This window comes from Vigna angularis, chromosome 3 (assembly GCF_016808095.1).
Source record: "Vigna angularis cultivar LongXiaoDou No.4 chromosome 3, ASM1680809v1, whole genome shotgun sequence".
NCBI classification, from domain to species: Eukaryota; Viridiplantae; Streptophyta; class Magnoliopsida; order Fabales; family Fabaceae; genus Vigna; species Vigna angularis.
Window position 1 is genome coordinate 17,133,514 of NC_068972.1, and position 25,802 is coordinate 17,159,315.

Sequence of the window (25,802 nt, forward strand, 5' to 3'; positions counted from 1 at the left end):
CCCTTCTGATTTTCGAATTCAGTATTCTCCATAATTACATTTCGCGTATAATTTTTTCTCGCTTTCACCTTTTTTTCTTTTCTCTACATTATTGTTTTTTTCACACACACACTTTCTGTTATTTACTTTACACACATGCAACGAGAAAATGAGAGAAAATTCGCTATAGCAGGTTTGGATTCATTTGGAGTATATATACTAATTAATATTGAGATTACGACAATCAATGGTTATTGATGCAGGCCAACTAGGAAAACCTATCGAGTTAACGATCAAAAACTACAGAATAGGGCCTTTTTTGTGTTGTAGGGATGTATTTTGTATGCAGGTGTAAAAAGCCACAGTCAACATTACTGGCTTGGGACAAAGTTATACAATATCAAAACTTCCAAAATGAAAGAAAAGGAGGAAAAATGAGCGTTGAACAAAGCATCCCCTGAAAAGATTGATACAAAAAATACAGTAATTTGAATCCAGGGACACAATATTGCAAGGAATTTGTGCTAAAACAAATATGTCAACTTTGTTCAAAGAGTGAAACTGAAAGAGAAAATTAAATGATATTCTGAATTGTTATTTTAATTATATTTGTGTTGGAGTAGGGACAATGATATGGTAAATGGCACTTAGGATATGATTGTAAGCTATCATTTATTTTATTAAAACATTTATTTGGATGATAAAAATGTTTTTTTTTTCCTTACACCAACTCATCTTACCTAGTTATTGTGACATCCCAAATATATAACAGATATATATGCAAAGACATCACCAATTTATAATAGTAGAAAGCAGTTAAGAGATGTACTTAAAGTATTATAGGATTACAGTCTTCCAGAATTTACTAAGAAATTAAAACTTCAAGCACTAGAGTATTCCAAAATATGTCCAGAATTTGAAACTTAAAACATAACAAGGTTCTTCAAAATGACATAAGAGAACTAAGAATTCCTAGTGAGTCTAAGCTGCAACATCATCTTCATTTATCTCCAATGTTGCCTCCAAAGCAACCTCATCTTCCTCTGCTCACATCCAAGTGGATGATCATTGCAAAAGAAAACACATACAACAAGCACACAAACAAGCCAGGGTGAGCTAATTATATAAAAGCATGCATCATATCAAGCACATAACATACAAGAGTTAACTTAAATCAAAGCAGTTTAAGGCCTACATCCTAGCATGTCATCTTCTAGACTTGACTCGTCCGGACTTTAGATGATAGTCGAGCTATGGCAGGTCCTGCACTTGTGGTGACTTATGAAACTTGGGTTCCCCACCCTGCCACACTCACGAGGTTAGCCTGTTCCGGGCCTTGAAGCATACTGGAAGCCCCCAAGACTAAGACCTCCTGCTACTCCTCACCACATGGATTAATCCCTCTACTTGAGTATGATTAGCCATTGGAGTTTCAAAATGACCCCGAAGACTGAGCTCCTACTTTCATTCTAAAACACTAAGGATCTCACCAAGAGATCCTACACAGATGGAACTTGATTTACAACTTGGATCATACTTTCATCACTTTGTAATCGTATACTTTCTGCCACAATCAACATATACACAATCTCAACAATATACATTACTCACCACTCACAAATTATAAAAATAACATCTCCACAATTGAATCTAAGTTAATCAATACCAAGAACCAAATAGCTCCAACTAACCCATAACAGCTCATAAAATGCATTAATTTATACATACCTACAAGTAATATAATTATTGATTAACACTCACGTTTCAATATAAGAAGAAACAACTATCCTTACTTTATTTTATATATATATATATATATATATATATATGATACGTACATTATCTTGTAAATATACATATTTATATTATATTAGAAGCATGTCAAACTCTCTTTTCAGGCACCTGTTTTGCTGCAATCAAGGATTCTAAATTAATCATAACTAACTGCCCACCCTGTAAATCATAAAGTGCAAAATGGATATTGGAGTTATTGTTTGGAAATACCAACACACCATTAAACTAATATATATATATATTTTATCTTATAAATATATATATTTACATTATATTATTATACATATATATATATATATATACATATATATATATATATATATATATTATATTATATTAAATATATATATATATATATATATATTTATATATAGATCCTTACTTTAAATTCCAAACACACAGTGACTGATTTCCTAAAATTATAATTGACTAGAAATTAACACATGATAACTTTATGCATCTACAATCAACTTGTTTTATTTTATTTTCATCCTAGTAGAGATCTTTCTTTACCCCAATTGGTCACCGGAGAGGACCCAGATGTCTGAACGCATCAAACTCACCTTCGACGCCAGCACATATGACTAGTCACAACTAACTGGACCAGGCCAGGGCTGCTCTATGATCAGGGATGTGCCAACTCAGGTTTTTAAGGTTCCTCTATCCTACCAACAAAGAAAGGCTCTCAACAATTAACAATTAATTTATTTAAATTATCTACCCTGTTCTCTTATGCTCTAAATCTGAAATGCCTAATTTTAATATTTTCACTTCCTCTCACAGCAACCTCAAGCAGTACCTGTACATCTATTTAATACCCATATACATGCTATTTAATACCCATGTACAATTTCACAGTTTCAGTTATAACACCCAATACAATAAAAGTCATAAAACAGTTTCACAAGAGCACACCAGTTCAACATTCATATGCATATATTTTTATAAAATAAATTCATACAAAAATAATTAGCTTCCCTTACCTGGAAAGCTTAACAGTACCACTCCTAGGAACGCTCTAGCAGTACCTCCTCACAGAGGCGAGTTTGACAGCACCTATAAGTCACCAAAAATTGGTGCAGAGCACATTTCTTAGAGTTGGAAGGGACAGAGAAACTAAAGGAAAAGCTACCAGTAACAGGCAACCAGCAAGTTGCATGGCTTATGTTCAAGAACGGTTGAAGAAAAGGAAAAAAACACTTACCGGTCGAAATGGAAAAACGTTCGGTTCAAACTGAAGCCCTTGGTGCAGCGAGCGCGGAAACACTTTCAAATCAAAATTTGATCGGTTCAGTGAAGAGAAAATCTAGAAAGAAGGCAGAGAGAATTTTAGGGCAAGGGTTTTAGAGAGAGAAAGAAAGCTGGCAAAATGAAGGAATTCTGATTTTTAGAAAATCCCTTCCTAAGGTCATGGGTCCTTAGCTTATGGGCTGACTGTCTCAACATAAGGCCCAATAGTCTTATTATTTTCAGGCTCTTACAGTTGTTGTTAATATGCACTATATATATATATATATATATATATATATATATATATATATATATATATATATATATGTATTTGTGTATTTTCACTTTTGAATGTGATTTTCTAGTTTTCAAATGTAATTATTCAAAATTAGTTATAGTTTTCATAACTCAAACGTCATTGCCTCAGTTTTCAAATTATTCATAATTAATGTTGCATGTTCAACTTTATATATAATAAAGTAGGTTACATTTTGATATTCATTTTAAATAAATAAAATTGAATTAAATATTAATTTCTAATTTAAATTTAGATTTAAATATAGTTAATAAAATCAATTTTTTTAATTTAGATATAAATTTAGGTTTGCATTTTGTACAATATATATGGATTCCACACATCAAACTCAAAATAACATGGACTTGATTCAATCAAATCCATGAGGTACTAACAATGTAACATGGCACGACAATGTCACATGTTATTGTTTTGATCTCAATTTAATCTTTATATATATATATATATATATATATATATATTTATATTTGTTTTTCAGACAATTTTTAACTGTTTAAAATTTAGGTACAAAATGAATTAAGTGAATATAAAACAAAATTTATAATATTAAGAAGTGTGATAGTTTTTATTATTAAACCTTTGAAATAAACTATTAAGTAAAATATTTTAATTTATTTTGTGACAAATATAATTATTTAAAGGCTTTAATATGTTTTAAGTTCCTAAACTCTAAACCAAACGCAAAATTGGAATTCTTTCTTGTGTATTACTTTGATACAATATAAAACTTTTAAAATAAATTAATTAATATAATCATACTAGTGCAAAAACAACATATAACGTCACGCGTTCAACGTTGAACCACTCAATAGCCAACCTTAAAAATAACCGGTGACACTTTTGTAAATAAAGGCAATTATTAAACGTCGTTTAGAATTGTAATTCGACGTAAACGGATATATAACGTCGAATGCCCCAGCGTTAGACGTCAAAAGGTTAGTGAATTCAATAAAAATTTGAGCGGGAAATTGAAAATTCATTCACTTTATCTTAGAGCGCGAGACCCTCTTCTCTGCTCAAACTTTTCTCGAACGAAATTTGACGACTATCACATGTAATCTTTCTTTCATTTGATACAAATGCATGTTAATTTACTACTTTAGGTATGATTTTTGTTTGTTTTGACCAATTATTTTCGTGTTGTTGTCCTTCATAAGCGCATTCTGCTTTCTCTCTCACGTGTGGCAACACTTTATTCCGATGAACCAAGGTTACTTTTCGTTTTCGTTTTCGTTTTGAAGAACTTATTTGTTGAACTTGTTTCTTGTTATTTTTTGTTGTCATTGTTTGGGTGAACTTGTTTGTTGTTGTTGTTTGATTGAACTTGTTTGTTGTTTGATTGGACTTGTTTGTTGTTTGTCATTGTTGTTTGTTGTTGATACTATATTACATGTTGATAGTTCCTGCTTTACAAAATACCAAAAACTAAAATTTGTTGTTTTTTGTTTTTCAGATCTCGTAGAGTTCTAAAAAAGGATCACAATTAATTTAAAAAAATAAAAAATTGATTAACGTCGTTTATTGATAAAATTCGACATTAAATTTAACGTCGAATTTAAAATTCGACGTTAAATTTAACGTCGAATTTTTTAAATTCGACGTTAATTTAACGTCTCCCGACGTCATTCTGGAATTCGACGTACGCTGTTTTTGTATTAGTCATTCTAACCCAATTGCATTAAATTTGTTTTACACATCAAGTCATATTTCATGTTAGTATTTGAATTGTTTATACTATTTGACACATTCTAGTCTAAATGTCACAAGACAATTAACACCTAAAAATAATTAACAATTTTGGATGAAAGGATTATATCCATTCATTTCTAAAATTGGAGACCAAAAAGTATCAAATTATCAAAGTTTCAAATATGAACTAATTCTAATTTCACATTCAACTTTAAGGATTAAAAATATATTTAATCATTATTTAAAATAATTTATTAAATTATATGTATATAGATGATTAATGCTAATTTTTTATTAAATAATATTAATTTAACTTTTACTTAATAAAATGTAAAAAATACTCAACAATAAAAATATTTATATAATAATTTAACATAATATTGATAAATATAATAACGATAAATATAAATATTACATGACACATTAAAAAAATTAGTTATTTATTTATTTTAAAAATAAAAAAATTAAAATTATTTTTAGGAATACATTTATAGAGTAAATTGATTAACAATATAATTCAAAATTTATACATACTTGACATTTTGGAAATTAATATAAAATTTTTAATTTGAAAAAGTAATAGCTCTATTTAAAAACTGAAATAATAATTTATTTTATATTAAATATAATAAAGCTGATATATGTTGTTATGTTTACAATAAATTAGTTTAAAAACTAATTAAATGTATAAAATAGTAAAATAACTTTTTAGAGAAACAATTTTTTATATTGTAATATAAATAATTTATATATATATATATATATACCATTCTTTAAAATAATATTATTTATAAAATAAAAATAAAATATATGTTTCTAATTTAATTTTATTAATGAACAAATAACTATGTCATTAAAAAATAAAATTAAAAATAAAAATATATTTTCCTAAATTTAATTTTATGAAATAATTTTAAATCATAAAAAGATAAAATTAAAAATGAAAAAAATAATATCAAAAAAATTATGTACTAATTAAAAATCTCGTTCGTCGACTCTATTTTCACCTTACAGTCTCTTGTTTTCATTTAATATTTAAGATGTATTTTTCTTTGGAGTGTTTCAAAAGGTTCTACACCCGTATAGTTTGGATTTCAGTATTTTCAAATTTGTAATTATATATTAAAATTTAAAAACCTTCTAGTATTGGTATAGGTAAGAACGTGGTAGGTTTGGTCTCTCATGTATGCATGATTTCAACAAGTCAGTTTCTTAAAATGTAGCATGTTGACTTTCTTTTTTTCGGGCTTTAGGTCCATTTTCTTTTCGACTCTGTTTCTTCCTGTATATATCTATGTCTTATGTCTGTATTAAGATACACAGAAATCATGTCTCCAATCTAAGGAATATACATGTTGTTTCTCCTTTTCAATTTCCTTCTTCTTCTTCTCTATGTTTCCTTCTTTGTTATTGTACCATGTTTTTGAAATATGGTATATTAGATGAGTTGATCCCGCTCTGTTTCGCTTCTTGTTTATTTCTATCTTCTGTTTTCTTGTTTCCTAGCAAAAATTCAGGAATGGCTCTTGTAACTCCTATAAATGGTGTGAATTATTATACATGAAGTAAATGTATGAGACGTGCTCTTTTGTTCAAGAACAAAGTTAAAATTTATCAATATTATAGAGCCATCAAAGGATGATCTTATTTTTTATGCTTGGGAGCGGTGTAACATGATACTGATTTCTTGGATAACAACAACTTTGGCACCACAAATCGAGCAAAACATTATTTGCGTTGATAATTCTTGGAAACTATAAGATTTGAAAATATATTTTCAAAGAAAGATCACTTTCGTATATTTAATCTCTTTTGTCAAGCAAGAATAAAGAAACATAAAAAATTGCTATATTGATTTAAAGGTTTTACGGGAACAACTTGAATTCTTATGAATTACAAAGTTCTTGAAAGGTCTTGGAGAGCTATATGAAAATGTCAAGGCAGATTCTTCTCTTGTAGTCTTGATAATATTAGTCAAATTTCATGAACAAAATTAACTTTTTTTTTACCTTTGAATTTGTTTAGTTCTTAGTTTTATCTTATTTTTGTAATTTATTATGTTTTAATCATTTTAAGCTAGTTATTACTCTAATCCCCATTCATGAGTGTCTAATAAGTTAACAAGAAGCAATTTGGTTGACCAAAACAAGGTGAAATCCAAGAAACCAGATCTATACTACTCTCGAAGCCAAGCCAAACAAATTGTAAAGACAGAAATTACACAGAGCACTTTCAAAGGTTGAAATTTATAATTGTAAAATAAATGGAACAACACAACATAGCAAAACCTAGAATTGATTTCTTGAATTAGTTAGTTACTTGAATCATAACCTGTCTTAAGAAGACATTGGTAAAAAGATAGGCTCACTTTGAGGTCCTGTAAGTTCTATTTTAGAAACTAGTAATTTGCATGTTTTCATTCAATATTCCACCTAAAGGAAGCAATCTAATTCTGGATTAAAGGTTAGCATGGAAAAGGGAGAAACATGGCCTAACCATTGCACTTAAACGTAATTGCAGAAAACGGAACTTAAAGATGTGCAAGAACTAAATTTCACAACAAAAGCAACTTGAATTCATACAAGAACAATAAAATGCGATGCAAGAAAATGTAAATCAACGTATGAATTAAAAAGGAGCAGGCAATTGTAACCAGGTAGAAAGAATAAATTCACACGAAAACAATAAATGAATGCATAAACTAAATTGAATTTGAGGAAGAAATGAACATTTTGTATTAAGTAAGTGTTGAAAGTTTTAGATTGACTAGAAATAAGACCAAATTATAATATATAAATGAAGTGTAAACTCTATCTTATAAACTAATTTTGTGGGATTGAGTTAATCTTAAAAATCACATTTTATAACTCAAAACTCTCTAAGACTCTCATCCTTTCAAATTCTCCTACGAAATATAAAATTTAATAGAAAAACTCCATTTACACGAATGACTCTGACTCCCTATATACATACGGTAAAGAAAAGAGAAGCACTTCACCCTTTGGTCACAATGGAGCTTCAAAGTGCACCCTTTGAATGATTATCGAACAAGCATGCTTTGATTGAACTTGCCTTCACTTGATTTAGGCTCTTTTATTGGTCCCGGCCTAGCCTTGCATCAAATGGTTGCATGCCTTAAGGCAACTTCACCTCACGCACTGATTCAGCTGTGAGTCACGGGGTTCAGTAGCTAGGTCACCTTTAATTTGGGAAATTTTAATTCAAGTTTAAGCGCTTACTAAATATTCGTGCAGCTATAAACAAGTTAAGTACAAGTTAAAAGAATTAAAAATATATTTTATTTAATTAAAATTAATTTTATTTTATTAGATTAATATTAATTAAAATTAAATATTAATTTATATTATTCTTTGTAATTTTATTTTAAAAATTTATAAAATATATTTTTTGAATATACGTAGTATTCGCATATATTCACAAGTTTTAAAATACTCAAACAAATTTTTTAATGAGTATCCGACAAATAACAAAACAAGTAATAGAACGAGTAATGAAACGAATAACAGAACAAGTAATGAATGATTTTTTTTTTTATTGTAGATTAAGTAACAAATAGATATTATATGTATTCAATCCAATCTGTTGTCATCCTTATTTTCTCCTTTAAGTTATGTGTTTTGACCAAGATGAATCAAAGTCAACTTAAAAGACTTAAAGAGAGAGAAAATATAATTTAATTCTATGATTTTTCTCTTCTTTTATTTTTCTAAAAGAAAAAAAAAATATTTATTTCGGGTATAGGGTTGAAGTCCTTTACTCAAAGCACTTCAGGTTGACTTGAAGATTGGACGGACCTGCTCAAAACACTCCCAGTTGTGTTGAAGATCGGACCTTCACAGCTCAGCACTCCTGATTGTCTTACTTCTTTCAAGTTACATTCTCCCTTCTCCTTGTCCTTATTATTAATAAAATAATAAGTAAAATTCAAAATGTTAATTTATAATTATACAATAAATTAATTAATTATCCATATTCCACCGTTAAACAACATTAGTCTGAAACAAAACTATACTGTTAACCTACATACACTTAAAAAAAATGAAATTATTGACAATTTCTTTTATTAATAATATAAAAAAATTATTTTTCTTTATGTCCTCTTTCTTACCCCTTTTCTTCTTTATTTCTTTCTCTTTCTCTTTTTATTCTTCTTCTTCCTTAGAAGACATAATTTTCGAATTTAGCAAAAAATTTAATATTTATTTTATCAATGAATTAAAAATAATAATTATCAATAAATTTTAAAAAAATATTAATTACTACAAACTTTACTATAAAATAATCAAAGCCTAAAACAAAAACTTTAATGGATTAACAAAAATTTCTGACAAATATATTTATGGGTAGTAAAAAAATATAAATTATTAATACATACATTGCTAAAAATATCAGTCAGTTATAAAAGTTCTAATTTACAAATAAATTTTATCAATAAATTAATTCCTAATAAAAATTTATTGATAATAAAAATTCTAAAATTTATTTTACCAATAAATTTCTTTTTATTGATAATTAGATAATTTCTTGTAGTAATAGTTAAAAATAATATATAATTATATAGAAAGTAATAAAACAAATTATAACAAAATAATTATTAGCAAATTATAAGTCAACTCATCTCTAGTATGATTCAAACCAATTTAACTAGAAATGAGCCTAATTAAGTTATAAGTTTGAAGCACTCCACATATAGTTTAAGAAAGGAAGGTTTAGGGTGTATGATCCTTGAGGTTTGAGATAGATAGTCGTTTAGAGGAAAAACCAGAGACAGAGAGAGATACAAAAGAAGCATTTGGATTTGGTATCAGAGTGCTGACCGAGTGGTGAAGAAATATTGTTATTATTTTGGCAAGTTGTTCCATTTGCGTGTAAAAAGTCAAAGGGTGTGAAGTCGTAATGGGAAGGTCAGAATAGAAAACACAGAAACTTATGAGGAAAAACTAATTTAATGTCTCCTTCACTTAGTTCAACAATTCAGCGTTATGGGCAATGTTCGCAGCCCACCACTTCTGCTTTTAGTTTTGACAAATATTCAATCCTCATAGTGCTCATCCTCCTAAATCCAATGTCAGATCTTTCCCCATCTCTCCCTATATAAATCACTCTCTCTATCACCCTCTCAACGGAACCACCTAAGATATTTTTCAACAACCACCTCGTATTCCAAACCAAACAACTGTATATTGGGGCCATGACAAGCTTATCAGATAGTCAATTATCTGCTACATATGGAAGTGAAGAAGAATTCGCAATTAAGAAAGGATCATGGACTGAGGAAGAAGATTCTCTTCTGATCAACTATGTCAACCTCCACGGCGAAGGCCACTGGAATTCCCTCGCTCGCTCTGCTGGTAATTAAGCATGCATTCATCTATACTTGTGACCCAAACTCCTAAATAATTAAAATCTTTAACCGCGTTTGTTATCATGCATCAGGTCTAAAGCGAACGGGTAAAAGCTGCAGACTAAGATGGTTGAACTACTTGCGTCCAAATGTTCGACGTGGGAACATCACTCTTCAAGAACAGCTCTTGATTCTCGAACTCCATTCCCGCTGGGGCAACCGGTACGTGTATTATGATATTATTTATGTACTATGTTCTGTACAATATCATTATTTAACTTCCTATAGTTTTGCACGTTGATCATACTAATTAATATAATATAATGCGTTCTGTCATTATTTATTGAAGGTGGGCTAAAATAGCAGAACAGTTGCCTGGGAGAACAGATAATGAAATAAAGAACTATTGGAGGACGAGAGTGTTGAAGCAAGCCAAGCAACTCAAATGTGATGTGAACAGCAAGCAGTTTAGGGATGCTGTGCGTTTTGTTTGGATGCCACGCCTTATGGAGCGGATTCAGGCTTCTTCTGGGAATGTTTATTCTTCCTATGGACATGGTCAAACCACATTGTGCAACACTCAAACCCACGGTGAATCTAGTGGGGTCAATCCCATGATGTTTTCTGAAAGCTCAATGATTTCCTCGTACTCTTCAGGGGTTGATGTTCAGCCTCCTTCTCTCTCTGATGCGAGTACAACTTCATCTTGCAATTTAATGGGAGATGGTAGCTGTTCATCGGAAAGTGTTGAAAAGGGTTGGCAGCAGTGGGACTACTCTGATCTCCAAGCATTTGAACCGAACCATGGTTTTGGTGATGCAGACTTGTGGACCGATGAAAATATGTGGTTTTTGCAGCAGCATCTTGCTGATGATTTTTGATCCAGTTTTTCTTTATATTAGTTAGTTCAAAGATATCAGAGTTTATCTGACTTGATAAACTACTGAATGAAATTTAACTCATGATTGATTGTTTGTAACTGTCCAACTACTGAATGATATATATTCTTTTTTACAGAAGTAAAATCATTGTAGTCGAATGACGCATTTACTTGAGAGCATCTTCGATGTAATATAACATAATAAGTTCATAATTATCTCTCTTTTTGTAGTTATGCATAATTTGAGAACAATTACTAATTCTTACTCCGGGGATAAAATTTAACTTATCTTTTGCTCCAAATATAAAGTCGTTTAATTTTAAGAATCAACTAAAGCAATCTCTTATTGAATTTCATTGTTTGAGTTAAGAATCTTCAACATTGCCTTGTATTTTGCCTTATGATCTAGAAACATGTATGAAAAATAGAAAAACGTGATGGAAATTTGAAATTAATTAATTGACTGAGTAGGAAAACTGGATGAGTACGTTGCAAAATAATATATTGGTTTAAATTCAATGGGTTTCTCATTGGAAGCACTAAATGCCGCAACATTTGAAAAACATCATAACTTCTTCATTCTTATGCAACTCATTGGAGTCTTGAGTCGTTCACACGTAATTGGTCAGTCAACTATATTTATTGTTTCTTTTTCTTTGGCTTCGGATGTGGCTATAGCTTGTAGAGTTGAAGTCACAGCTGACCTCATATCCAGTGTCTGTGTTTCTTTTAATATGTTTGTTTTCATACCAGGTTTTACTCCACTTAAGGAGGCCTGTTATACTTTTTTATTACAATTTTCATTGTTCATTAATGCTAGCTTTAGGTTGAACGTTGATAATTTGTGCTATGCTGCCGTTTACTTGGACTTTGGTATGTCTTGCATTTGGACTCTGGATGAGAATACATTTATCTTTTTCAACTTTCTTGTCGAAAAAGCGTCGGCAATCAGATGTGTTTGTGTAACAAAAATTCAATTTTTTAATGTCTTCCCATGATGCGAGAAGAAATATTTAATAGCTGCACTAGCTCCACGTAGGCACATACTGGTATTTTGACATTTCCACACCAAACATTTAAGGGAGATAGTCAGGTGTTACTGATATTAATTCAATGATGTATTAGAAAAATGTTATTTTGAAACGTATTCAAATGACACGTCTAGTGATATATGTGAGTTCGAGTCACATAATAAAATAAGAGGGTGAGAATGTTGCAAAAAAGGAAACTGTAGTGAAATGTGAGAACACAATCCACCACGAGATCATGAAGAGAAAATTGTTAATTTGATACATTTAGGTGAATTTACATTCAAATGACATCTGTAGCATATGTAGTGGTATGTGTGAGTTCAAGTCATGCAGTGAAATAAGAGGATGAGAATGTTTGAAAAAAGAGATTGTAGTGAAATGTGAGAGTAGATGATCCATCACAAGGTCATCATCACTACACAAACACATGGCCCTTCCACCACGGATCTCCAGTTCCAACTCGACCTTTCCACCATGGATCTTCGACTCAAGCTTGGTTATTCTATTTCAAATGAACAGAAGAACCTTCCTTCGACAAACAAACGGAAGAACCTTCCTTCGACAAACAAACGGAAGAACTTTTCTTCGACAAACGGAAGAACCTTCCTTCGACAAACAAATGGAAGAACCTGCCTTGGCCATCTTGAAGAGAACTGCTCTGACCTTAGACACACTAAGCGCGAGCTTCTCCTATTCACAAGACTTGACAAAAGGCAACACTATCACTTGAGAACTTCCTTAGACAAACTGTATTCTCAAATGGCATAAATTCTTTTTCACTCTCAGAGAGCTTCTCTTAGGCACACAATTCTAATACTCTGAAAATGAAAAGATAACTCCCAACTGCCAAATATAATCTATTATCATAAGTGATAATCGATTATTTGTGTCCGTTATAGGGTTTTCAAAAAGTGATAATCGATTATCCTGAGTGATAATCGATTATTTGCGCAACCTGGGCAATATTAAATCAGACAATGATAATCAATTATTCTGGATAATAAACGATTATTTACGCGAGCAACTCTTTTTCAAATAGGCTCGTGATAATTGATTATTATACCAAATAATCGATTATCTGCGCAAATACTCTCTAAACAAGAAAACTTCTAAGAGTTCTTACATCAACAAAGTAATTCCTATACAATTAATTTTACAAAATGTTTTTAATAAATACAACGAAAGTCTTCACGTTCTTCATCTTGTAGCATCATCAAAACCATAATATCTTCAAGACACCAATGCTCCTTATTGATAACAATCTCCCCCTTTTTTATGATGATAAAAAATCTCTTGTTTAAAAACATTTCTAATTTCTTGCATAAATTTCAGACTTACAAACATATAAACATGTTAGTAATAACTGCACTAGTTTAGAATTTTTTTCTCTCCCATTTTTATCATAAGCAAAAAGTAAATAAAATCTCCCCCTTAAGTGTTGCTCCCCTCAACAAAAGAATAAATGCAATTCAAATATTATAAGGGAAACAGAGTAATTGATGAAGAACAGAGATAAATAACAAGATGTCAAACAAACTGATATATCTCCCCTCAAATAAGTATCAATATTTCATAAGATATCAATAAAAAAAAATTCTCTCATTTTGATTATAAGCAAAAAGATCATTAATAAAGATTCCCCTCAAATTGGATCAACCCTATATATATATATATATATATATATATATATATATATATATATATATATATATATATATATATATATATATATATATATATATATATATATATATATTGACCAAAAATTAACTTCAATAAATTGATCCATGTGTTAATCGTGACCTTTGAAAGTTTTAATGTCATTTAACCTTATAAGCTTTTTATGTGTGACTTTCTAATATTGTAAACATATTTGGTCTCGATACAAGTAGGTGAGAACCATCAAATCCTATGGACTAAAATTCTTTCCTACATCACTTATTTAAGTGATATAAAATATCCTAAATAATCCAAATTTATATTAAAGTAGCCTATCATCGAGATACCATATTAATTAATATTTTATACTTTATAACCATGTCTTAAATGCTAGTTTTAGTTTAAAAAAATAACTAATATATCAAATTACAAATACAAATTTTGAATCAAGAAAAAAAGAGAGAGTTAAAGCAAGTAATTTTCATCTAGTTAAAATGAAGATTTTTAAACAATACAATTGGTATTTTCCTTTTTAGAAAAAGATCTTGGAGTCTTTTAGGCATAATACATGGGGATATTCAGTTTTCGTTTTCATATTCAAAATAATACTTGCAATTATTAAAGAACTTGAAATTTTAATGAATAGATGAGAAATTCTCCCGTCCATTTTATATTTTTATAAAATCAATTATATTTTTTTTTGTCAATATCGAAAAATATTCTTTATAACAGTTTTATACTGTTTAAATAGTTTAGAATCAAATAAAATCTTGTATGAGATTATAAATATGTAGTAATATTTTTCATACTTCTCTTAGTAATTTCTCTTTTAAATTAAAGTTTAAAAAATTACAAAATCTTGATAGAGATTCATTAAGAACAATCCATATATTTTGATGATTTTCTATTAATTTTTAATTTGAATTTTTATGCTAAATATGTCTATTGAGAAAATCATTCATGTATTTGATATTTAATGTTTTGTGATAAGTAGATGATCAATTACGTAGCTGATTAAGCACTTTCATGTTTATCTTTAAATTGGGGTCAACTTAGTTCAGTCAGACTAGTCAAGACTAGGTCAGTTCTAGTCCAATCAAGACTAGGTCAGTTCTAGCCCAATCAAGACTAGGTTAAGTTAGGTCAAACTGAGTTTGCTTGGACCTAGGTCGAGCAAAGTTAGTCTTGACTTAAGTTAAGTTGAATCGACTTGAAACCAATCAAGTTGAGTCGACTCGAGCAAGCCGAGTTGGCTTGGGTCCAGGTCAAATTGAGTCGATTAAAGCCTAGGTAAAAATGAGTTAAGGCGAATCAACATTCATTCGTGTTGGGGCTAACTCATGTTTTGTCAAGTTGAACTGGCTCAGATAGGTCTTAGTTCAATCAAGATCAAGCTAGGGCCTAACCTGATTAAGTTCATATCAAGCCTACCTGGTCAAGTTAAGCCTAGGTTAAGTTTAGGTGGTCCCGTCCCAAATTGAATCGAGTCTTCCCTAATCCATGTTGAACCAAGTTAGCTCAGTTCTAAATCGGGCCAGGTTGACGTGGACTATTCAAGTTGTGTTAACCTAGGTCCAAGTAAAGCCGAGTATACTCGAGTTCAAATCAAGTTGAATTAAATTAGGATCATGTTTAATCAAGTTGGGTCAGACCCATGTCAAATTGAGTCCAAGTGAGACTAAAAAGTTAAGTCAGATCTAGTCAAGTAGAATTGAGTCTAAACAATAGATGAGAGTCATGCTAAATTAAATTGAGTCAATCTCACACTAAGTTAAGTCAAGTTTATCCAAGTTCAGGTTGACCTGATCATTGACTTAAATCTAAGTCGACCCTAATAACAAAGATCAAAATATAAATCCTAAAATAAGAAAATTTTCAAATTCTTATTTGTTTAATGAAATTTGAAATTCTTTAATTTTAAATAATCTAATTATTCTAATAAAATTATAAAAAATCATTTTCTTTCCGAATTCCTTACACAAATAACATATTTTATGACAAAAGATTTCAAATTCTTTGAAAAAATAATTACCCTCTTAAAATATATACCTTATCCAAACACAAATACATGATCATGTCCCATTCAGGACAATTAGCGTGGTACCCGTGAACCTAATCACATTTCATTGATCTTGGATCATGCTACACCAGGCTTTTAACTTCGTAAATTGAACACAATGAATAGTAGAGCATGCCTTAACAAGAGTCATTTACTATCATTTCTCATAGCGTGACGAAACATGCTTCATAAGCCTGATGCAATAAATATTTATATTTTCTATTTTCTAGAAGTCCTACCCCACGACTAATTGTTGCCTATACATGAAATGTGCTCCTATGGCTATGGCTATATACGAAACAGGCCATCCCACCACTACCATATTCTTTTGGAAAATGGAGTACAGCCAATTTTCTTCTTCCTTCCGCCATAATTCATTCCCAATGGGATGTTGGGGATTACATGGTGGTGCTCATAATTTGCGCAATGGGGCCCCAGACTCCTTCCTCAATAACCCACCAAGTTTCTGAATTTTGTTCTAGATACTGCTTAGTGCCCACTACACAGAAGGTACACCTCTGAGAGGGGATTAAAGGAAAATACATGAAAAATGGGTTCATAATGTCATGTATGTTGTTCTTTTTCCTGCTGAGGAGGGTTAGTTTAGTAAATTGCTAAGTGAGAAATTATTTTGTGTCGTATTAACGTGGTCTCTCCATTTGCACTTTGATCATGGAGTTTAAGATATAATATTCTGCCTGGTCTTGAAATTTCGGTAAGACTAGTTAGCATTTGCTTAGCCATGGTTTCCAAAACCCACTCCCAACTCATTATTGTATTTCTGTTTCTTCTTTCTTCCCTAAACATTACTTCCACCTCGTACACACATGATGCAGTCAATTTTGACAAGTGGGTATCTCGAAATGTGAAAAAGTACGAGGAGAGAAAGAGCATTTTGAAAACCAAAGTGAAGGTGGCTGCTCCTGGTCCAGATTTGAAGCTGAGGGACGCTGAGAGTAACAAAGCTATCATAACAGTAAGACAAGACGGTTCTGGTGATTTCAAAACCATTTCAGAAGCTCTCAATAGCATTCCACCACGTAACACTAGGAGAGTTATAGTGTCCATTTCTCCGGGTGTTTATAGGTATTATATGTAGCTATATAAACTGGTTGTTTATTTTACGTAGAAGCTATTATTTACGTTGAATTGAAATTGTGTTGATTTGTGTAGAGAGAAGGTGATGATCCCAAGAACAAAGGCTTTTGTTACATTGTCAGGGAACGCAGGGAATCCTCCAACCATTACTGGAAATGATACAGCATCTGCCTCCGGAAGAAATGGCACTCCCTTAGGGACGTTCCAGAGTGCAACTGTTGCTGTGGATGCTAGCTACTTTGTGGCCATCAACATCAAATTTGAGGTACACACTTATAAGAATGTTTGTAACTGTTACATAGAGTTGGTAATGAATGATGAGTGTGTGGTAAAACAGAACAGTGCTCCACATGAGATTGGAAGGAGAGGAGAACAAGGCGTGGCGCTTAGGATCTCAGGAACCAAAGCTGCTTTTTACAATTGCAGTTTCAGTGGAGCTCAAGATACTCTCTATGATCATAAAGGCCTTCATTTCTTCAACAACTGCTATATTCAAGGTTCTGTCGATTTCATCTTCGGTTCTGCTAGGTCTCTTTACCAGGTCTTCTCTCTCTCTCTTTTTTCTTCATCAACCTCCAAAATTCACCATGCTTTCAAATGTTAGTAACATTAGTAACTCTCTTAACGTACTCTTTTTAAATACTACTTTTATTATTCACTCATCTTAATAAAAAAAATTATAACATTTTTTATTTATTAAATTTTACTTTCAATTTCATAAATTTAGATATAATTTAATGACAATTAAACATATTTTTCTCCCTGATTTTTTTTAAAAATTGCATTAATTGCATCTCTATATTAAATATAGATTTATTTCATTCTTATACTTTATAGAGATTATGTAAAATATTTTTTCTAATGAATAACATATTTAGTGTTTATCATATGATAAATGAAATTTCACACTGAATTACAATATAATATTTATGTGTAATTAAAATGTTACAATATAGTTTATCGTAGAACTTTCTTCATTACATTATAAATATTTTACATACGATTTGATAAAAATAATAATTTTCATAATTTTTACAAAATATATAGAGATAAAACATAAATTTTAAAAATTAATTAGAGATGAGAGAATATTTAACCTTTCAATCAATAATAATAAAACATGTATTGTTCTTGAGGAATAATGATCAAGTTATGTACGTATCATCTGCTTGATTTGTATCTATACTATTAACAAAAGGATTCATATTTTTAGTATACACAATTTTTTTATAATTTTACTATTTTAATAACTATTTTTATAAATTTAATAACTAATATCATAAAAAAATGTGATTTTTATAATTTGAAAACCGTCTTTTTTTCTTTGAAGTTCTTGTAAATTATATAATTCAAAATTGAAAACAACTTTTTGAATTATAATTCAAAAGAATATTTCTGAAAGACTTTTGAATTATACAATCTTTTCAGATTATATTATCCAAAAGTTATCGTTTTCTAATTTTTTTTTAAATTAAAAAATTTAAAATCTATTTTTGACTTTTGTAATTTGGAAAGTTAAAAATTACTAATTTGAAAACTTTTTAATTATACATTTAGAAGTATTCTTTTACATGGAGGTGATGGAAGAAACCTATGGAGGTGCAGGGAAAAGTTGTATCCTCAGGTTTGTGTTTTGAGACGTAATGGTCAAAGGCCCATGTACAAAGGTGAAAAAATGTTTCAGTTCTCAAACTCAACATTTGGCAGTTTCTTCTTGTACCTCCATGTATTTTCTTTTCATCTGATAAATTTTTATATTTTAAATATACTGAAAAGTAAATTTTATATTTTTAAAATATATGTTTTATTTTAAATTCTAAAATATAATTGTTTGTATTCTGAAACACATAATCAAAAATTCAAAAATTATAATCTAAATTGTATGATATGTAATATATTTATATTTTAAATTATATAGTCTCAAATACGATTTTATTTTATATTTCATAATATATAATTTGGAGTGTACAAAATTGCATTTCAAATTGCGGAACTGGAAGAAGAAATGGTCTCAACATTATAGCAAATATCTAATTCTACAAAGAATGAATTATCACTTATTTGCTAGTAATATTTTGTACTTGAACGAGCAAACAAAACTATATTTTACTTAATACAATATATTATTTTGGTTTAATCATTTCAACGGTATCTGTTTTTGTTAGAAATCATCGAGCTCCTCAATTGTTTTTCTTATTTAGTTTCTATTTTTGAAAAGTTGACAAAATCAAGTTAGTTATTTGTCGTTGTTCCGTGTTAAGGTAAAGAGTGTTATGTGCGAGTTTGTAGTTTTTTTACTTTTTAAAATATTTTTTTATTTTTTTTTTTTGTCATGTGCATTGTGTCACATGGTAATGATAGTGTGACGTGACAATGACATTTCAACATGTCACTGTTATGTTATGTATCATTGCATTAATCTCAATTTAATAAGGTTTAATTGCTTCCTTTGTCCCCAGTTTGGTTGAATTGTGTCAAATTCATCCTCATTTTTAAAAAAGTTTCATTGTCGTTCTCACGTGGTGTAAAAGTTTCATTGTCGTCCTCACGTGGTGTAAAAGTGTCAATTGAATCCAAACATAGAAAAAATTTGTGTCAAAGTAGTCATTTTTCCTATATCTCTGTGTCTTCCTTTCATACAATCAAGTACAGATATTCATTTTACCTTATCCAATTTAAGGCTTTTCATAGCTCCAGAGAAGTGACATATGAAAGGAAGACACAGAGATATAGGAAAAATGACTACTTTGACACAAATTTTTTCTATGTTTGGATTCAATTGACACTTTTATACCACGTGAGGACGACAATGAAACTTTTTTAAAAATGAGGATGAATTTGACACAATTCAACCAGGGGACAAAGGAAGCAATTAAACCATTTAATAATGTATTTTTATTTTGTCTTAATTTAATTCTAATTCTTTTTAAAATTAAATAATTTTACCTCTCTCCAAATTCAAACAAGTTTTAATTTGCATATAAATTTTATACAATTTCTTTTATTAAAATTGTTATTTTATTAAATATTTAAAAAAATTAAAGTAAATTATATGGAGAAAATAATAATTAAACTCAATCTTCCTAAAAATATTTAATTAACTTCAATTTTAAAAAATTAAAATATTCAATATATTTTATCTTTTAAAAAATTTAAAAGAGTTTAAAAATTGCAAATTTTAATCAAAATATTCTAAAGATGTAACTGAATTGACTAATAATATAATCCAACTTTATTAATAATCACAAAACTAGAAAAACTTTATCAAACTCAACTTTCTTATTGAATTGAACAGTGATTTTATCCAAATCTTATCAACCAATTGTTTACACGCCTACATTAAACCTCACTAAAAAACTAAAGGATAAATCATTTTCTCCACGAAATTTTTTCTAATTTGTTAAGAAAATGTAATAAAAATATCAATTTTAATAAAAATATTTGTATAACATTTATATTTAAATTAAATTTCATTTGAATTTCAAAAGGGACAAAATTATTTAATTTAAAAATAAAATTATGACTAAATTAAAAATAAAATGAGTAAATTGAAACAAATTAAAAATAAAGAAATCAAATTCAGACTAATACAATTAAACATAATATTTCTGTCACACTATTATTGTCATGTGACATAATATTAATTTAACACGTGATAAAAAATTATTTTCTTAAAAAAATATATAAAAATAAATTAAAAATAAAAAATATTTAAAAAAAATATAACACGTGACACCTTCATTAACGATGTTAGTACCACAACAAGAACCTAATATCAAATTTTCAAAAATAGAAATTTAATTAAGACAAACAAAAATCGTTAGAATGATTAAACCTATTATTTTTTATAACATTACATGTCTATTAGCTTATAATTTGTGTTTATGCTTTTATATAAATTTGAATATTTCTATGAAAAAAAAAATTATTTATTTTTTATTTAAGTACTTTTCATTTAATTTTTTTCATCACCAAAATGATATCAGTGTTTCTTTACTTTTCAAAAACAAGTTAACCAACCATTAAAAATATAAACATGAACAGTAAATTTTTAAAATAAAACAAACTTTTTAAAACACAAAACTCAGTTAAAAATAACAAATTTATAAGTTAATTGCAAATCCATCAAACCTTTAAAATATTCTGATATAAAAGGTTGATATTCATAATATGAACTTGTGCCCTTAAGAGTTAAAGACAATCCTTTTGTCTATTAATTTACTGGTAAGTTTTTCATTGACTTGGCAAGCAGAATTGCTATCTAAATTCCACAACTACGAAGGTGGCTTCCATCACTGCTCAAAAGCGTTCAAATTCGTCATTGGAGAGTGGATTCTCCTTCAAAAACTGCACAGTAACCGGTAGTGGACATGTTTATCTAGGAAGAGCATGGGGCGATTATTCCAGAGTTGTTTTCTCTTACACCTACATGGACAACCTAGTACTCCCCAAAGGATGGAGTGATTGGGGTGACCAAAACCGTGATTCGTTAGTTCAATGCACCACAGTCAAGTCATACATTTTTTTATACAAATTACTCAAGGAAGGGCTAATTTCGTGTTTGTATGTGTGTGTTTTTCAGGAGGGTATATTATGGAGAATACATGTGTAGTGGACCAGGAGCTAACTTGGCAGGAAGAGTGCCATGGGCACGAATGCTTACCGATGAAGAGGCCAAGCCATTTATTGGGACCCAATTCATTGAAGGGGACACTTGGCTCATTAACACGAGCTGAAAATGAAAGAACATGCAGACTTTAAAATTATCTTGTGAAATTAATAGGCGTTTGAGTTCATTATAATTAATATCCTTTTTCCGAATATTCACAATTGCGAATAGTGGTTTGTTTTCATTGATTGAAAATATTAGCACTACATTACCACCAAGTCTTGTTTCATAAATGTGTTCCTTAAATGGGAATATAAATAAAAGAAGTACACTATTTAAAACTGTTGTGATGGGAAGAGAAATGATGTGAGCACAATGAACACACGCATGCGCAGGCTAAACCAGCTTTATACTTATCAAAGTACGGAAAAAGAAAGACATAAAATTTCATCTTCAAGCTTCTGAGTTATGGAATGACAGCATCATGAAGCAGGAATACCCAAAAAAACACAAACATGATGGAGCAGGATAAGACAGGGAACAGAATTTTAAGGCCAAATACAACACCCAGCTAATTTCCAGGGTCTGGTCTCCTCCTTGTGACCATTGAAGAAATTCCAGAAGTTTTCTAGGTTATCTAAGCCACTGGATGGTTTCTCTGCTTTCTTTTCCTTAATAATGGATGTCAACTCTTTTGTTTCTGTGTCTTTCCACCTTTGGCTCTCGGGCTGAAGTTCATGGTGACAGCATCTTAGTAACGCTTTTAGTAATAGCAAAATTGAAGCCATTATAGAAGACCAGAACACAGATTGGACGTGTGTTTTTAAGGTTTTGCCAGGAAAATAGATTTAAAATAGCAGATACGTATAACATGGTTTTAATACTAGGATTTGAAGGGAAGCTTTCCTCTTACGAAAAACAAAGAAAGAAAATTCTGGATTTCTTGTGAAATTAGTAATTATAACAAGTTCTTCCATTTTCTTACCAAATTATGACAATTAATGTAAAATCTTGACGGGTCTTTGGAGTAAATTATCGAAAAAATATAATATTAATAATTAATATTAATAAGACATGAGTTTAATCTATAAATAAAAATTGAACTTAAAATCTTAATTAAAACAATAAATTTATAAATTATTTTTATATAATATTTAATGTTTTTATTTTAATTAACGTGGTACTTTAATTTACATAAAAAAGTAATGGTAACATGACATATTTTTACATTCATTTGACATACATATTACAAGAGTAAAATAGTCATGAAAGTATAAACTTTTGTATTGTTTCAAGAGAGAAGAAAGTAAAAAATGAATAAGAGTAATGTTAAATGAAAGTAAAAAAGTTTAAGTATATCAAATAATCATTACTCGGAGTAAAATTCATATAAAATTGTTAAAAGATGCGTAATGAGTGAGTAAAAATAGAAAATTCAGTGGTTTATAAATTGGTAGTTAAAGCCTTAAGAAATGCTTTGAACATTGCAACCTCCCAAAGTTTTTGTTAAGAGTTGGCCATCAAAGCCTTTGAGGCATGTCGTAAAGCATTGAAATATCATCAATGAGCGAGCTCCTTGCATAACCAAAAAAACCTCCAAACTAACGCTTGTGCACTTGGCTTGTGATGAATGGCATAGAGTAAAAATTTCTTTTTCTCACGTCGACAGCACTTGTCTGAAATATAAGTTTAGCAACTTCGAAAGTTATTTTTTATCATAAAAAAAGGATATTATTACCCGTGTTACATTCGTTTTGTAAATTTCTTTTGTGCTACGAAGGCATATATAGTTGCATGAGAAAATTACCGGGCACCAACCATGCAACTTGGGAACTGAATGTAGCAAAGAAAGTGTAGTATAACAGAGAAAACCTTCTTTCAGGTCACAGTCGAGCTAGCTACACCTATCTACCATTTTGGTTAACTAAAAAATGTAAAGAACCAGGCATGAGGCATCTTCAATGGTTGATGGAACAGCTGTGACTTGATTCTTGGTGATATTGGTTAGTTGGTACGACCGAATTAGACAAGCAAGACTTTACTATCTAGAAAGGAAGGCCTTCTTTTTATTCACTTTTCTTTCTTTAGATTTACGTAGGTGTTTGCTTCTGATTCGGGGCTGTGTGGAATATAACTCTTGGACCAAGAAGAAATGTTCAAATGACAATGACAGTAAAACCATCTTACAAACTAGAGTCACCCATCAGTGAAGCTGAAACGTCGGTAAAATGTGATTTTCGTAAGAAATCACATGCGTAATCAAATCTTATATTGCAGTCAACGGGTTGGGAAGGACTGAAGCGAGTGTCGGAATCTTGGTAAGGGCATGAGAGAAGGGATTATCTATGTTGATTGTTCCCTTAAGATGGAGCCATTTGTTTGCTTAGGTCTCAATCTTGATGTGCTGCTCTTTTTGTGCTCAAAATCTTTCGCATTAGATAGTGATGTCTTGAGGTTGAGGGCGTACACCACCATGGAAGTGAAGCCAACTCAGAAAAGGCTGAACGATAATATATGCAATCTTGCTGCCATCATGAAGACGACCTTTAAGCTGCTCGATCATCAATTTCACAGGGTATGCTAGTGTTTTTAGTCTCTTTAATTACATATCAATTCTTTTTATACTTTTATTTATATTTATAAAATACTAAATTCGTTTCTTAAAATTAAAATAATATTATAATTCAAATTCTCAACCATTACAAACTAAATTTCACTTATTGATTTTAATTAAGTCATTTGTACTTTGAAAGAGACATAATGTAATTTATATTATAGGCAGTTGTAAATTAAGTTTAGCTTATTGATTTTAATTAAAGAATTTAATTTGCATGTTAATGATCATCTATCTAAATAAAAACAAAAAAAATAATTAACTTCTGATAAGACTTCGAATATATTCACTTGATTAATTATAATAACTATTTTCTCTAACATTCTTTGAATATATTTTAAGTTATCGGAGTTACATAATTCAAAAAAAAATGTTAAAGTTTATAAAAAGAGTAATGCTAAGTGCAAGTTTAACTCCCTTTATTTTAGTCTCCACAAAGGATACGGGTTTTAGATTTTAAAATTCTTTAACATCTTTGCAGTTATATTGAGTTTGAAAGAACTCGTGAGGAACTAGTTAAAATTTTCTATGTTGATTTACTCAACGATACTGTTTGTTGAATGTATAATTTTAAAGTTTGAAATGTATACATAGATGTATGTCTGAAACAAATATTTAAATTCATAATTCACTTATTTTAAAAGTATTAATCATAATAGATATATAAGTTTATAAATATTTGGAATAAATATCTTTTTAATCCTTAAACACAGGAAATTGAAATTTCTGACGTTTAATTTTTTAATGTGTTAAATGCATTTCAAACTAACATTTAATATGTAAATAGTATAAATGACTTAAATATCAATATAAAACACATTTAAAATATAAAATAAATTTAAATATAATTAAATTATAAAAAAATATTTATTTATTTTTAAAATTTGAGAATAAAAAATATATAAATTTTTTATCAAAAAGTAAATTTTAATTTTGCGTAAAAAAAATAGTTACCCATAAATATTATGTAACTATATTATGGGATTTGAATACATAGAAGTATAAAAGTTTAAAAAGTAAAGAGAAAGGAATTATAAAATACAGCTAAAAGTGTTTGAAATGTTATGTGATGTTTGACATACAAATATAGACATGTCCTACGATTGGGACATGACATTACCAGTTTTAAAAGAGTGGTGCTTCCTTCCTGGCCAATATCTGAAAGTGGGAGTTAATTACAGGAGGGTTGGCTCAAAGTTGTACTTGATAGAATACAAGAATTTGGTCCAAACTAGACATTGTACCAAGACTAAAGACCAACTAAAAGCAGCTTAAGTAATCTGAAAAAAAATACCTACATCAAACAACAATAGTAATAGTAACCAACCCCAGACAGAAATGAAATGACCTTATTTTTTAGCATAATCATCTCACTTCGCTCCAATCACCACAACGATGCTGCATAACTTTATTATGGCAAATGAAGAGAATCCCACTTCTAAGACAGATCAGTAGAGCTGCAATGTCAACAAGCCTAAT

At 29.6% G+C, this 25,802-nt stretch overlaps 2 protein-coding genes and 1 long non-coding RNA gene across 3 annotated transcripts; 2 read left to right on the forward strand and 1 right to left on the reverse strand.

The window, feature by feature from the left end:
* Nucleotides 1-873: 873 nt before the first annotated feature.
* On the reverse strand, nucleotides 874-3,149 carry LOC108325785 (uncharacterized). Its single transcript, XR_008247993.1, has 3 exons — nucleotides 2,978-3,149; nucleotides 2,757-2,829; nucleotides 874-1,543 (listed from the first exon to the last, which is right to left on the reverse strand). It is a non-coding gene; the product is annotated as an uncharacterized LOC108325785 (long non-coding RNA).
* Nucleotides 3,150-10,129: 6,980 nt separating this feature from the next.
* On the forward strand, nucleotides 10,130-11,398 carry LOC108324679 (transcription factor MYB78). The gene is made up of 3 exons (XM_017557617.2): nucleotides 10,130-10,380; nucleotides 10,466-10,595; nucleotides 10,723-11,398. Exons 1-3 carry the CDS (start codon nucleotides 10,221-10,223, stop codon nucleotides 11,252-11,254), a joined length of 822 nt encoding a protein of 273 aa, XP_017413106.1. The 5' UTR covers nucleotides 10,130-10,220; the 3' UTR covers nucleotides 11,255-11,398.
* A 4,988-nt stretch (nucleotides 11,399-16,386) lies between these two features.
* On the forward strand, nucleotides 16,387-22,410 carry LOC108325640 (probable pectinesterase 53). The gene is made up of 5 exons (XM_017558733.2): nucleotides 16,387-17,088; nucleotides 17,176-17,365; nucleotides 17,438-17,641; nucleotides 21,353-21,588; nucleotides 21,683-22,410. The coding sequence occupies exons 1-5, from the start codon at nucleotides 16,745-16,747 to the stop codon at nucleotides 21,834-21,836; spliced, it is 1,128 nt and encodes a 375-aa protein (XP_017414222.1). The 5' UTR covers nucleotides 16,387-16,744; the 3' UTR covers nucleotides 21,837-22,410.
* Nucleotides 22,411-25,802: the final 3,392 nt, after the last annotated feature.

Coding starts and splice junctions, on each gene's coding strand:
- LOC108325640 (XM_017558733.2), top strand. CDS start 16,745: ATGGTTTCCAAAACCCACTCCCAACTCATTATTGTATTTCTGTTTCTT. Junction 17,089..17,175: donor ATTTCTCCGGGTGTTTATAG/GTATTATATGTA, acceptor TGATTTGTGTAG/AGAGAAGGTGATGATCCCAA. Junction 21,589..21,682: donor GGTGACCAAAACCGTGATTC/GTTAGTTCAATG, acceptor TGTGTTTTTCAG/GAGGGTATATTATGGAGAAT.
- LOC108324679 (XM_017557617.2), top strand. CDS start 10,221: ATGACAAGCTTATCAGATAGTCAATTATCTGCTACATATGGAAGTGAA. Junction 10,381..10,465: donor TTCCCTCGCTCGCTCTGCTG/GTAATTAAGCAT, acceptor ATCATGCATCAG/GTCTAAAGCGAACGGGTAAA. Junction 10,596..10,722: donor CATTCCCGCTGGGGCAACCG/GTACGTGTATTA, acceptor TATTTATTGAAG/GTGGGCTAAAATAGCAGAAC.